A 15945-nucleotide genomic window follows, 5' to 3' on the forward strand; every position below is an offset into this window, starting at 1 on the left:
AACTGTCATTTCCTGTAAGCTATTACATAACTGTGTGGCATTAATATTTAAAATTTTAAGTCTTCTTTTTAAAAAATCTGCATATTGAAAAACTTTAGGTTATTAAAATTACATGAGGTGTGCTATCTTTTGAAAACTTTTTTTTTTATTATGAATATATCAACTGTGTTCGTCTTTCTGGTCCTTTTCCCTCTAACCAGAGGCAGAAGTTGCGTGAAATCATTCTTCAGCAGCAACAACAGAAAAAAAATGCTATCCGGCAAGAAAAAGGATTACAAGACACTGGGTCTTTGCAACACTGGCAACCAGAAAATCTCAATCAGATTTTTAATAGGCCACCACCTCCTTATCCTGGGAATATTAGATCTCCTGTTGTTCCACCTGGAGGACCTCGATTTCCTCTTTTCCCAAAAGAGCAACGAGGACCATTTCCTTCTGATGTTACTGGCATGGGAATGAGGCATCATGGGCTAAGGTAATGCTTAATTTTGTGGCCAGCTCCAGATTATTACTCAGCAAAAGAACAGACAAGTTGAAATCCCATCTAATGCAGAAATTTGAGTCATTGGGACTTCTACCTGCTTCATAATCCCCTCTTTATTGAAAATGCAGACAGTAACTATATTTTTTGCGGCTACAGAGGAGAGTTTCAAGAGAACAAGAATATTTTTCCCAAAAACTGAGTCATGACACTTAATGAAATTTTATGGAAGCCTAATATAATTTTTCAAATGTGTCCGATAATAACTTTTAAAGAAAAAGTTCAGTGAATACAACCTATGACATCATTTACCTGTAATGTGGTAACAGTTCATTGGTTCCACATTTTAAAATTAAATCCTAAATAGATGAATTGGAGGCTGAATATTTACCTCTTTTTACCTCCTAAACATCATCCTGTCCTCTCTGCTCCTGGGTTCCTGGAAATATTTTTCCATGCCCTCACTTGCTTTAACTTCATGCCTTTTTTCAAGAAATTTCACAAATCCACATCTTCTGTAAAGTCTACCTGACCTTTAAAAGATAGTAAATTTTTTAAACCTAAACATGTCTATCCCCTGAAATTGTTTTAATGCAACATCCCACAATATGAATTTATTCTTTGGGTTTTTTAAGTTAGTCATTTGTTTTCTCTATTAAAATTTTATTCACTTGTTTTTGTCCTTATTTTACATTTGTATTCTCTGTCTTAAACTATAAACTTCTTGAGTTCAATTACAAATCCTCATTCTCTTATGTGACAATAAATCTTTCCTAGTGATTTTATTTTTCTTGTGTTAGGTCCTTTTGTTTTAGGGCCTATTGGAGCTATTAATTTTGTATCTTAAGATTTACTTTTAAACTTATTTTTCTTCTAACCATAAATTTTAGCCATATTCCTCGAGTCATAAATGTTAACTTCCTGAATTATATGTCTTTTTAGATTTGGATTCCCAGGTGGGGGCCATGGTCCACCATCAAGTCAGGAACGTTTCCTTGTGCCCCCTCAGCAAATGCAGGGCCCAGGAGTTCCACCACAGCTTCGAAGATCAATGTCTGTAGATATACCCAGGCCCATGAACAACTCACAGATGAATAATCCAGTTGGAATTGCTCAGCATTTTCCACCACAGGGTATGCAAGTTCAACAGCATAACATATTGGGTCAAGCATTTATAGAATTGCGTCACCGAGTCCCAGATGCAAGACCACGGCTTCCCTTCAGCATTTCTGCTAATAATGTCATGGAGCAAACTTCCCAACACCATAGACATGGAAACCTTGTACCACGGCCAGATTTCCAAGGTCCAAGACATACAGATCCAGTGAGGCGGACAGCCCAATGTGTAACTAATCAGTTACCAATGCCTACAAATTTGGACCATATACCACCATCTCAACAAGAGTCAGGCCAAACTGTCCATCCATCTTCTCTGGCCATGCGTTCTCTGAGTCATCCCCCAGGAAATGATTTTGTCGGGACTTCTCTGTCAACTCCAATATCTGCTGATGAATCTAGTAATTTACAAATGGCCAGCCAGCCACCTGATAGCCTAGAAGAAAAGCTTGATCCTGATGATCCCACTGTCAAAGATCTAGATGTCAAAGATCTTGAGGGGGTTGAAGTCAAAGACTTGGATGATGAAGATCTTGAAAATTTAAATCTGGATCCAGAGGATGGCAAAGGAGATGAATTAGATACCTTAGGTAATTTGGAAACAAATGATCCCAACCTTGATGATCTCTTGAGATCAGGAGAATTTGATATTATTGCATACACAGATCCTGAACTTGATCTGGGTGATAAGAAAAGTATGTTTAATGAGGAACTGGATCTAAATGTCCCAATTGATGATAAATTAGATATGCAGTGCAAAGCTGATGAACCAAAAAAGAATGAAAAAATTGGCGAGACTGTAGTCTCTTCTGACAAACACTCTCCAAAGAAAAAATCTACTGTTATCAGTGAGATCAAAACAGAAGTACTCTCTCCAAATTCACAAGAGGAAGCAAAATCTGAAAAAGAGAAAAGTGAGAGTGCAAGTACTGCCTGCACTCAGCTGTCTACAGAAATTGAAGGAAATGGAGGAGAAAAGACTTCAACATCTTGCAATCAGGATCTAATTGATAATAGGACTAATCAGGAAACTGTTGGGTCAAACACAAATGTACAAGGATCCACTCAAATGCCTACACAAGATGTAATAAGTGCCTGTAGCATAACTGAATCTACTCCAGTTCTCTCAAGTTTACTTGCTAATGAGAAATCTGATAATTCTGACATACAGCCATTGGCATCTCCTCCACCTTCTTTGCCAGCTACTCAGTCTAATCATGTGTCAAGTTTGCCCACAACTTTAATGCCACCTTCTGGACCAGTTTTAGACCACACAATGAATTCTAATATGACTGTGGTCTCCAGAATGAACCATACTTTTTCTCAAGGTATGACTATAAATCCTGGATTTATCCACAGTCAATCTGGAAATCACAGTTTTGGGACAGGACAACCTAATAATCAAGTTGTTCCTGTAGCAAATCCATCTGGTCCAAGTGGCATGTCTGGTCCTCAGCAGTTGCTCCTTCCTCAGGCATTAGCCCAGCAAAATAGAGAAAGACCTCTTCTTCTAGAAGAACAACCACTCCTTCTCCAGGATCTTTTGGATCAAGAAAGGCAGGAACAGCAACAGCAGAGGCAGATGCAAGCCATGATTCGCCAGCGATCTGAACCATTCTTCCCTAATATTGGTATGAATTCTATAACATGTATAATATTTGTTTCAAAAGGGCAACCATTAAGAATGAGAAGTTTCAAAGTCAATTTAAGACCTGCTTTTGATGTTGTATATTTCATTCTTTTAAAAATATTATTGATAGCATTTGTTTTTCTATCTCCTTTACTAATAGATATCCCTATGCCTTCCTTTACCTGTAGAACCATTAATTGCAACAAAGCACAGTAAAAAATCCCAAATTTTCCCATATGTCGGCAGAGTCTGACAGAATATACAGTGGTCCACACCCGTAGTCCACCACATGCAAAGAAAAGAGACATTGAATTTTCTCAACTCTTCCCCAGGGTTATAACTGCATGGAGTTTAGTTTGAGAGGGGTTTTTTTTTGGTTGTTGTTGTTATTTCCATTTAATTTGTCATTTTATATGTGCATATATATATATATATATATATATATATATATATCTCAAGTTATATATACTTCTTCCCATGCTTCTCTGCATTCTTCACATCTATTATTTCATGCAGTGCAATGATGGTCCACTATACATTATTAAAAATGAGGGAGAACAGTATCATATCCTTATGAGATTGACTTAGATGCCATGAAGATCAAAACTTTTGAGCTTCTTGGACATTATCCATGCGTAAACTTAAATTGATTTTATTGTTACTACACGAAACAACAGTAATCAAAATCAAGGGTAGTATTTCTTTGCCTGTTCTTCCCTCAAAGATCTTTACCACTCCAAGGAAATTTTAAAAGACACTCAATTAGGGTGGGAAGTTTGGAGTTAGAAACCAGAGCTTTCTCATTGAGGAATAATTCGTTTCAGGGTAGCTACATATCTTGTTCTTTGAGAAACAGCTTACATTTATTGGTTAGAATGTCCTTCTCAAAGGTAGGAAGATTTGAGTTCAAGTGCTGCGTCTTTTTTTATGTTTTTTTTGTTTTGTGTTTTTGTGAGGCAATTGGGGTTAAGTGATTTGCCCAGGGTCACACAGCTAGTAAGTGTCAAGTGTCTGAGGCCAGATTTGAACTCAGGTCCTCCTGACTCCAGTGCCGGTGCTTTATCCACTGCACTACCTAGCTGCTCCTCAGGTGCTACTTTTGACATATACTGGCTGTGTGCCACTGGAGAAGTAACTTAACCTCTCAGTGCTCCAGGCAACTCTCTAAGGCTACAAATTGCTAAAACTTGCTACCCTGCATTGATGGAGGGAGTTTGCTTACTCGAGAGTTCTTAGACAAAAAAATTTACAGATCCAATTTCTTTTCAGTGAATCTTGAATCCGTTCTACTTCATTAATAGAATAGCACCTTCTAATTTATGTTTTTCCCTTATTATATATTTTAACTCATTGGCAACTGTCTAAGAATTTACAAACTTAAGAGAGTGGTTGGATGAATTGAAATTTTGGATAAAGTATCAAATGTAATTGAAGTTCAGATCTGCTTTAACATCTTACCTTAATTTTTATATTATAAAATAATTTTTATATCATGTTATTATTTAATTCTGTTGTAGTAATATAATTATATATTACATTTATAATATGTGAGGTTACCGTAAATTTCCAAATAGTTTCATTGAATGGGAATAAATCTAATTTAGATCCCTGTAATAATATAAGAATTTCTTAGCCAACATCATAAGAATAATTGATGCAAATATAAAGAATAAATTTACATATTTCCATAGAAAATTATTTGCTTACGTTGTATATTCTGCTATGAGATTGTACAAATAACTATGATAATTTCTTTCTTTAGATTTTGATGCAATCACAGATCCTATAATGAAAGCAAAAATGGTAGCTCTTAAAGGGATTAATAAAGTAATGGCTCAAAACAACATGGGGATGCCACCAATGGTTATGAACAGGTAAGGTAAAGATGGCTCCTAATCTTTTGAGACTAGAAGTCATTGAAGTCTTGGTTTGTCTTAAATGTGCCTACTTTTTGGAGAAAACATATCAGAAATTTAGGGATTTACATTTTAGGAAAGAATAAATACCAAATTTAAATAATGTTAGGACCTGAGATTAAGAGCAAGTTTCTTTTCATACTTGAGGAAAATGTTTGGAAAATACCGACTGATTTGACTGACATGATGGGTAGAGATATGCAAGTTTTTGCCTTTGACAAATGATACTTTTAATACTAGCTATGCTATGGATGATTAGAAGTCATAAATGTGTAGGCCTTTTTAATTGCGAAAAGCAGAAGGAAGACAGATTGGAATTGAATTTTTTTTTTTGTTCTATCAATAAATTAAATCAAATTTAAATCAGATAAATTATCTCTCTAAAAGGATACTGAAAGGAAAAAGGAGGTCAAGGGCTAAGGGGGTAACAAGGTAGAATTTTTGTTGGTCATTGGGGCAAATTGTAATATTTTTCTTTTTTGGTATATAAAAAGTAGAAAGGATGGGGAAAAATTGTAAATAATAAAGTCAAAATATACTTTTTTGGGGGGCAGCTAGATGGCACAGTAGATAGAGCACCGGCCCTGGAGTCAGGAGTACCTGAGTTCAAATCCGGCCTCAGACACTTAACAATTACTAGCTGTGTGACCCTGGGCAAGTCACTTAACCCCAATTACCTCACTAAATATATATATACACTTTTTTGGATTCTGAAAACTGGGTAGTACTAATTTATTTATTTTAATTTTTTTTATTTTTTGTTGTTTTTTGTTTTTTTAGTGAGGCAATTGGGGTTAAGTGACTTGCCCAGGGTCACACAGCTAGTAAGTGTTAAGTGTCTGAGGCCGGATTTGAACTCAGGTACTCCTGACTCCAGGGCCGGTGCTCTATCCACTGTGCCACCTAGCTGCCCCAGTAGTACTAATTTAAAAGGAGACAGAAAACCAGGTAGCAATTTGGATGGGAAAGGTAGAATTATATGTAATTTTATTTGGGAACTATTTTATTGTTACCACAACAATAGAAATGAACCAGTTATTTCAATGTAGAGGGTTTGTGTATGAGGCATTATGTAACAGTTCCCTTTTATTCCCTAGGATGAAATCTTCTATTAACACCGCAAGCCAACACACATTAAATGCCTACTATGTGTCATGCACTGTTTTAAGCTCTGAACAACTTATCTATAACCAACATTTCTATTTAATATTTTTTGACCATACTGATATATTGACTGTATTCAGGGTACTGTATTCACTACATGGCACAGTTTGTACTTGCACTTGTGTTTGCAGTTTATAGTTGAACTGGAGAAGCAAGATGTATATAAGTGCTTTATATAATATTAGTTACTTCTCTAAGTACCCCCCAAAAAATGACATAGTGTTATCAGAGACACCACCACACACATTTGATTGGTTAATGGAGGCCTTATACAAATAAGATGTCAGTCAATTTAAACTAATTATAATAATATTGTTCTTTAATATTTGCAAAGTATTATATAAATATTCTGTCATTTGTTGCGCACAACCACCTGGTAAGTTGGTGCTATTATTATCCTCTTTTTTATATATGGGAAACTAAGTCTGAGAAGAGGATGAATGACTTGCCCAAGTTCACACAGCTTAGATAATGCCTGAGGCATAATTTAAAGTAGATGTGGCAGGAGTGGAACATGAATTTGTTAAGTGGCCTAATCTGTGTCAGGCTCTGTGCTATGCACCTTTCAAATATTATCTCATTTGATCATTTCAGTGACCCTGTAGGTTGTGCAGTCTCTTTTTATAGCTGAGAAAACTGAGTCAGAAAAAAGTCTTCCTGACTCTATATTTAGTGCTCTGCCCACTAACTTCCAGCTGTTGAATTCAATTCAACATAGATTGAATAGTGCCCATTTTGCGTCTTTGGTTTGTTCCTTGACTCCGGCAAACACAGCTAGCACAAACTTTATATACCCTGACATATTAAACAATATATTAAAAATTAATATCTGTATTTTAAATATCTTTCAAAAATTGCACGTTCATTTGTGTTGTTTTGACCTTCAGAAAGTTGCAAACATTTTACTTTATCATTACATATTTAATGTGAATTAGTTCACCTTATAAACTAAATTGCACTTGGAATTTTTTTTTTTTAGCCATTAAAATAATACAGATATAAAGACATGATTGTTTAAAAAAACAACAGAATTATTGCTATCATTTTTTATTAAGCTGAAAGCTATGAAGAATGTTTTAGAAACATAAGACTAATTTTGTTTGTATCATTATTGTTTTATGCTTTATAGGTGTTAGGTTTCAAGCTGTGTTGCTGATTTTACCTCATTCATATAAAAAATGACTAAGCACTTAAGTTTTTATCCTAGTTTAAATCTTTCCACAAATTGCTTCTGCTAAATGCTTGGCTTTTTAGAAAGATGAATCCTTTATTTTATAGGTTCCCCTTTATGTCTGGGACACAGAGTGGAGAAGGCCAGAATCTTCCCCAGCAGGCTATTGCTCAGGTAATGCCACTTGTAGTAGTAATTTTCTTTCTTCATCTAATTTTCCTGTTGAGTTCGTTGTTTGTTTTGTTTTTAAATAAAATCAGTGGCATAGTGAGGGGAAACATAAATAATCACATATTATTTGAACCTGGTATATGTAATATAATAACTTACGGGACTAATATACATGAGAGTTTATTCTGAATGATTCATATAAGCGCTTATAATACACACATAGATTTATCAGCATAACAGGTTCTTCTGATGTGCTGTGATATTGTTAATTTGACAGTTGTGTTCAGTTGGCAGCAGAATAAAAATGAAACTATTCCCCCTCATAGATTTATTAGGAGAAAGGAATATATGCCTGGGAAACAGAATCACTATGGAGACTGTCTTCCCCTCATAGATTTATGATAAATGCCTAAAGAACTACTGTTTTGTAAACCACTGATTTCTGTTAATTTCTATGTAGAAATTTTATATTGTGTTTTTAGAAATAATCAGGCAATGATAAGGGGAAGTGATGGTATATTTTTTTCAAAAGTACATTTTTTTAATCAATCTGATATTTTAAATTTGCTTTTACTTGTGTTTTTGCTATATGTAACGAGTTTTCAGTTAGTCTCTAACTTCAGTAGCAGTATTATAAGTATGTATCTCAACTTTAACAGGAAATACAACCTCATATTATTAATAAATTTGTATACTATTTTATCTTATCAGGCTATCTTGTAAACATAATGAAAAATGAAATTATATGGAAAATAAAATAATTTCAGCTTTCTCTATTGCCTACCTATCATAAATTGTTTCCACTGTTAAGTTTAGTTGCTACTTTGTTTACAACATTTAAATAAAATGAATCTTTTTTGGAATTAATATTAAAATCCAGTCAGTTTTATGTTGATGTTGTCATTTAGTTTGGGAAAAACCAATTCATTGTAAGATCTCTAAATTTCCTGTAGAGTAGAATTCAGTGTAGGCTGGTGCGACTTGTATCCATTCTGAGATAATTTAGTGGCAGAATAGCCAAAGGAACTTGAAGCTAAGATGAATCTGCATGGTAGTCCTTGACCACAGTAATATAGTGCAGGTATAGCACAATCCTGCTCTGATCACCCATTAAACCTTTATACAGCAGTACTCCTCATGAACTTACTTTGCCAGTCTTTCCTCAACAGTACATTAGTTTCCAGTCCTAAGTACACCCTACTAAATGTTGACCAGTGGAGTAATTCTGACCTGATTACAAATGCTCAAATATGACCATTGAATTCTAGCTTGTAAGACTCTAGAAAGATTCTCTCTCCTTTGTAATATGTTTAAAAATATTTTACCAGTTCTGTTTAGTTTTCTTTTTATCTAATGTTTGATTATAAAAAAATTTTCTTATACATTTTGCTTATTTTAGGATGGCAGTTTAACACCTCAGATTTCTAGGCCTAATCCTCCAAATTTTGGTCCAGGATTTGTCAGTAAGTATAAGTCTTTTAATAAGTTACATGTATTCTGGGGATTTTTTTGTCTTTACGATATATGTATTTTCCCCTGGTCTTTCTCAGTTATCACCATACAACTGAGCTTGTGTTTTTTTAGTTATTTCTGAATTATATTAATGTGCATTAAGAATTGGTTAGATTTGAGCATTTACATTGAAAATTCATCTTCCTCATTCTTTTTTTCTTGCTTGTATATATATTGAACACAGTACATGGGCTAAGAATTATTAGACTATTGATGGTTTCATTCCTGTTTTTCTCTGATGGCTTTCTGTCTAAAATGCACACATCCAAAAAGAGATATACAATGGGAGAAATAATGGGAATATGCTTAGGAAGCAAACTGTTACAGTGTGGTATACAGGTCAGAAATGCAGCATACCCTTTTGTATGTTACAGAATTACCTTTAGAGAACTCATTAGAGATTCAGGATAGGTTTTTAAAGTTCAACCTCAATTGAACTTTTCTGAAATTTCCAGACTGTTTAGCTAACTTTTTTCACCATTATTTTTCATTTTGCGCACCTCTGCTCTCCTGGTTCCAGAAACCAGAAAGGCTTTCCTTGCGGTAGGTCTTATTCCACCAGAAGGAGAACTTCTGAAACCCTGTGAAAAAGCCTGTTCTTGAAAATCCCTTTCAAATTTGGTCAACTAGACACAATAGTCACATGCTCTAGATTCTCTGCATTTACTAATAAACCCCCAAATCTGACCTTTTAAATTCCTGGTATGCCATAATTAAAATTTGAATATATTTTTATATTTTTTTAAACATACCAAACTTCTCTAACTGGCTTTTTCTGACCTTACTGTGCCCATTTACTTTAGTTGAATTCTTAATGTATAATGATATTCTGTAACATTGATTTTTTTTTTTTAGCTAGGTTCCTTCTAAAGTTGCATTCATTCATTCATTTCTCTATATTTCCATAAGATAAGAAGATGGCATGTACAGAATTATACTGTTTTGTTAATGATTTGTTAACAGTGCATAGGATTGAAATGTACTTTCAGAATAAAGACATTATAAGATGAAGAAAATCTTATGTGGGGAGAAGGGCAGGGAGGAAGACCAAGAATGTCCTAACTTATTTGAGAGTTTAGTGCTTTACTAAGATTATTGTTAAATTTATTTTACACCTACCATTGATTATATATGCATAGAGCACTGAATTCTAAATTAAAAATAACCTTTTCTAAGACCATCTATATTTTATAACCTTTTTAGAACAATGACTCTTTTCATTTAAAAAATAGAGTAACCTTGGGGCAGCTAGGTGGCGCAGTGGATAAAGCACCGGCCCTGGATTCAGGAGGACCTGAGTTCAAATTTGGCCTCTGACACTTACTTGCTATGTGACCTTGGGCAGGTCACTTAACCCCAATTGCCTCACCAAAAAGAAAAAAAAGAAAAATAGAGCAACCTTGTAAACTGAAGCAAATATTGAAAGGATTATTCATGAACTGGACCTCAGTTGGATATTTTATGACTTATTTAGAAAGTCCTTGAGGATATATGAAAAGTAATCTAGATATCATGCTATGATTACTTTTATGGAATATCCATTTTGAGAAAGTTGTAGCTATTTTATGAATATAAATTCCATCTATTTCAATATATTTTTATTGCTACAAGTGATAGTGGACCATGTTTCCAAGTAGACATGCTTTGCCATTTAAAACAAAATATTGTCCTAAAATTTGGTTATTCTTTCATTGTGGCTCAAACTTTTCACATTATATAGAGTGAACATTTTTTTTTTTTGGTTAAGTGTTTAAGTTATCACATACCAGCATTTGAAAAAATGAATATATTCATGGAGTTTATATCAATCTTATACTAATAATAATAGTAAATGTGCAATTTCAATGTTTTTCCTAGATGATTCGCAAAGAAAACAGTATGAAGAATGGCTTCAAGAAACCCAACAGCTTCTCCAGATGCAGCAGAAATATCTTGAAGAACAAATTGGACTGCATAGAAAATCTAAGAAGGCTCTTTCTGCTAAGCAACGCACTGCCAAAAAAGCTGGGAGAGAATTCCCAGAAGAAGATGCAGAACAACTGAAGCATGTTACAGAGCAGCAGAGTATGGTTCAAAAACGGCTAGAACAGGTAACAGACTCGCAGAAAGGAAATAGTTACTCGGAAAACCATTGTTACTAGTCTGTTTTAAATTTTTCAATGATGAAAAGATTCATTATTAGTAGTGTTTAGTAGCAGGAGAATGGGAATATCAGCCCAAGAGATTTGCTGATTTATAGTAGGAAAATCAGAATACTCCTAGTTCAGTCACTGCCACTCCCAGACTAATGCTTTACTTCTGTCATTCAATAATCTGTCCTCTTTTGAGGTGTATTCTATCTAACTTTGTCCCCCAGGCCAGATTTTGGTAATTTCTCAACTGACACTTTTCCTGCATACCGCCCCAGGACATTTTCCTTCCTCCCACAAAATTTCAGCTCTGATCTTTTCATCAGGAATATTTGAAAGTCCTTTGTTCATTAAATATCCATTTTTGTACCTCTTTTTGCAGTTGGCTAATTCTGCTTTTTAAGGAGTTCTTTAGTGACATTTTGTGCTTCTTTAATAAGTTGTTCTCTTTTTGTAATTTTCTTGCATGGCTTACATCTCTTCCCAATTTTTCCTCTACTACACTTACCTAATTTTGAAAATTCCTTTTTGAAAAAATTTTCTTTCTTTAGCTCTTCTAGGAATTCTTGTTGGGCTTCTGTCCAGCTTGTCTTTTTCTTCATGCTTTACTTGTATGCTTTCAAGTCATTGTCTTCTGAGTTTGTGTCTTCCCTGTCACTATAGTAGTGTCCATCTTGTTCTCTCCCCCCCTTCCCCCCCAGTAATGAGGGTTAAGTGACTTGTTTTGGGTCACACAGCTAGTAAGTGTCAAGTGTCTGGGGCTGGACCTGAACTCAGGTCCTCCTGAATTCAGGGCCAGTGCCTTAGCCACTGCACCACCTAGCTGCCCCATAGTAGTTTTTACAGTTAAAAAAAAAAGTTATTTATCTAAAATTGTTATTGTTAAACTTTGATTTATAATTCTGTTATTATCCAAGAAAAAATATTTCTAGTTTCAGCTTCTAAATTCCATCCATCTGACATACTTCCTTGAGGTCTTATTGCCTACTTTGCTATTACCTACATGACCAGCCAAGATTTATTGACCAATCTTGCCCTTTACTGAGCCTTTTATGTAATAAGTGCTCAATTAATATATATTGAATAAATTAATTAAGTATGAATATTGCATACAAATAAATTATATTTCTGTGTTTCAGATTCGGAAACAACAAAAAGAACATGCTGAACTCATTGAGGATTACCGAATCAAGCAACAGCAGCAGTGTGCAATGGCTCCACCTGTCTTGATGCCAGGAGTCCAGCCTCAGCCCACAATGGTTCCCGGAGGGTCACCAGCAGCAATAAATCAGCCAAATTTTCCCATAGCATCACAGCAACTTCAACACCAACAACATACATCTATTATTCCTAATCAAGCTAATCCTTCAAGAATGCCAAATTTACCAGGTTGGCAGCCTACAAATACCCCTCCTCGTCTCCCTCTAAATGCTTCAAGAATGCAGCCTCCAATGCCTCCAATACCTATAAAGACTAATGCTCCAGCCCCAGGTTCTACTCCAAATTCAAATCCACAGAGTGGCCCACCTCCTAGAGTAGAATTTGATGACAATAACCCCTTCAGTGAAAGTTTTCAAGAGCGAGAACGTAAGGAACGTTTACGAGAGCAGCAAGAGAGGCAACGAATTCAACTCATGCAAGAAGTGGACCGGCAGAGAGTTTTGCAACAGAGGATAGAAATGGAACAGCATGGCATGATGGGATCAGAATTGAATAATAGGTCTTTGTCCCAGATTCCATTTTTCAATTCTGACTTACCCTGTGATTTCATACCACACCCTAGACCCCTTCAGCAGTCTCCACAACATCAACAGCAAATAGGACAGGTACTACAACAGCAAAGTATGCAACAGGGATCTGTGAATTCACCCCCCAATCAAACTTTTATGCAGACCAATGAACGACGGCATATAGGTCCCACCCCTTTTGCACCTGATCCACCAGTTCTTGGTGGTGGTCCAAGTTTCCATTCTGTCAAACAACCACATGCAAATCTTTCTGGGAACAATTTTCCACAAGGCCAAATAAGGCCCCCCTTTACTCCTGGGATGCCAACCACACCACAGACAGCTAATAGTGGTCCTCCGTGTGGTCAGGAGACTACTGTGCCTCATGTACAAAACTATCCAGGATCGAGCCAGTCTCTTATTCAGTTGTATTCTGATATAATTCCAGAAGAAAAAGGTAAAAAGAAAAGAATAAGGAAAAAAAAGAAAGATGATGATGCAGAGTCCACGAAGGCACCATCAACTCCACATTCAGATATAACTGCCCCACCAACTCCAAGTATTTCAGAACCTACCTCAACCCCAACTGTGGTTACACCCAGTGAGCTTACTCCTCATCTGGCAGAGCAAGAGTCTACAGAGCCCCTGGGCTCTTCAACTTCCAATGAGGAGATAAATCAGCCATCTTCAGAATTGGAAGACAATCTTTCCAGTAGTGGTTTTTCACAAAGAAATCCACATCATCAGTCCATTGCAGACTCGGAACCTGTAAAATTCACCTCGGAAGTCCCTAAAAATATTCAAGAAATTAAACTGGAAAAGGCTGAGGCAGACCAGTGCCCTAGCCAAACTGAGCCCAAACTGGAGGATCAAACTGGCATTAAAACAGAAGAAAAGGCTGTCTCATCAGCCCAGAGTCCAACTCAGTTAGTGAGCGTTTCTTCCTTAAAAGGAGATTCAGGGAATGAACTTTTGAAACATTTATTGAAAAATAAAAAGACATCTTCCCTTTTAAATAAAAAACCTGAAGACGGCTTGCAATTAGAAGAAGAAAGTTCTGGGAATAACAAGTTAATAGAGAAGCATAAATTAGCTGAAGGTCTGGTAAGTTTTAATAATGCTTAAAAATTACCAGTATTTTTTCTTCCAACATCCTTTTTTGTTTTTATGATTTTGTTTTGTAAATGGCACTATAGTATTCTTCTCTCCCCCTTCCCTATGTAGTCCAGTAAAGATCGATAAATTAACTTAGCCTTATATTAATCTTTCTGTTTACTACCTTATGGCTTTGTTTAATGAAAAGATGCCTGGCTTCACTGATGGGCTTTTAGTACCTTAAACTTCTTTTGGATTAGCTTCTTGGTGTATATTTGTAAATCTTTCTGACAGGTATCAGGAACAGTTAAATGCTAGTCCATAATTCAGATATCCACCTCTAAATATTCTCTTCTTCCCCTTTGCCCTGTAACCCTTTGTGCTTATTTGCGGAACAAATGCCTTTTTGGTTTGTTATTCTCCATATGTGGCTTTATTTTTATTTTCTTCGTTAGAGCCAAAGCTTCTCCAGGGAATGGACAAGATCTTACTGTTTTGTATCCCCCACAGTGTGTAATATGTTGCTCTAGACATGCTAGCTGATTATTATGTCTGCTTATTTTAATGTTTCTTTTCTTGTTCAGTTTTGTATCCATCCTTTTGTTCCTTGAATATAAGAAATATTTAATAACTACTTTTGGAAATGAAGTTAATTAATGGATGTTCATCAAGACATTAACAAAAAGTCTTCATTGATTTGATGTGTTCTCAGTTATATTGACTTTAGAGTTTATTCCAGAAATCTCTGTTATGACCAATGGTACTAGAAATGTGTTTTAGTTTAGCTTATTTAAGATTTATTTATTCCTTCATTTAAATATCAAACTCCTTCCAAATGAATATGAATATTTTATTTTTCTTGTTTGAATACACTTTTATACTTTCCCCATGGTTCTGAAATAGCATCATTGAGGCAGAAGTTGTTAACTCTTTATGTTAATATATACTGAATTTAATATTTTTTCCTCTCCTTGAGATCAGGGAACTGTTTTATTGATAAGAGTATGTATTTGTTTCTATATCTTAAAAGACTTGGTATTTTAACATTATGGAGAAGGAAGCAGTAAAGTATATAGCACCATAGATTTGGAGTCACAGAAGTAGATATCCCGTAGATATAAGCTGTCTAATTTATGGAAATAATTAAAGGGTATGATACATTAAAATGTCTTGGGAAAAATCAGTGTTAAATTGTTGATTTGATGCCAACAAAACAGACTGAAAAATCTGACATTATCCATTGTCATTCATATCATGTCTTCTAATACTGTTTCTTTGGGACCAGAATTGTCAGCATTCAGTTTCAATGGTTGGTCATTCTGATATAATTTTTCCTGGTTCTGTTTCCTTCATTTTACTTTAGTTCATATAGGTCTTCAAATGCTTCTCTGTATTTATCATATTCATTGTTTCTTACAGTATAATGATATTCTGGTATATTCCTAATATATGGGTATCAGTAGTTCTTTGAGTTCTTTGCTGCTATAAACTGTATTATGAATATTTGGGTATATATAGAAGCTTGCTTTCTTTGGCCTCTTTGGAGTATATATGCCTAGTGGTAAGGATCTCTGTGTCTGGAACTACAGAGATTTTACTCACTTTATCTACATAGTTTCAAATTGCTTCCCAGAATGGTTAGACCAGTCATAGCTTCAGCAACAATGAATGACTTTTTTTTTTTTTTATGGGGCAGTGAGGGTTAAGTGACTTGCCCAGGGTCAGACAGCTAGTAAGTGTCAGGTGTCTGAGGCCAGATTTGAACTCAGGCCCTCCTGAATCCAGGGCTGGTGCTTTATATCCTGTGCCACCTAGCTGCCCCAACAATGAATG

At 35.3% G+C, this 15945-nt stretch overlaps 1 protein-coding gene across 9 annotated transcripts in view; it reads left to right on the forward strand.

Moving 5' to 3' along the window:
* KMT2C (lysine methyltransferase 2C) overlaps nt 1–15945 on the forward strand; it is a 272195-nt gene that overhangs the window by 221182 nt on the left and 35068 nt on the right. For all 9 annotated transcript variants that reach the window (XM_043966872.1, XM_043966877.1, XM_043966874.1 and 6 more), the window contains 7 exons: nt 201–475; nt 1424–3228; nt 4990–5101; nt 7586–7652; nt 9049–9112; nt 11019–11251; nt 12430–14121. In XM_043966872.1, coding sequence (XP_043822807.1) covers nt 201–475; nt 1424–3228; nt 4990–5101; nt 7586–7652; nt 9049–9112; nt 11019–11251; nt 12430–14121 — 4248 coding nt within the window. The remainder of the gene's footprint in view (nt 1–200; nt 476–1423; nt 3229–4989; nt 5102–7585; nt 7653–9048; nt 9113–11018; nt 11252–12429; nt 14122–15945) is intronic.

Source organism: Dromiciops gliroides, chromosome 5 (assembly GCF_019393635.1).
Source record: "Dromiciops gliroides isolate mDroGli1 chromosome 5, mDroGli1.pri, whole genome shotgun sequence".
Taxonomy (NCBI): domain Eukaryota; kingdom Metazoa; phylum Chordata; class Mammalia; order Microbiotheria; family Microbiotheriidae; genus Dromiciops; species Dromiciops gliroides.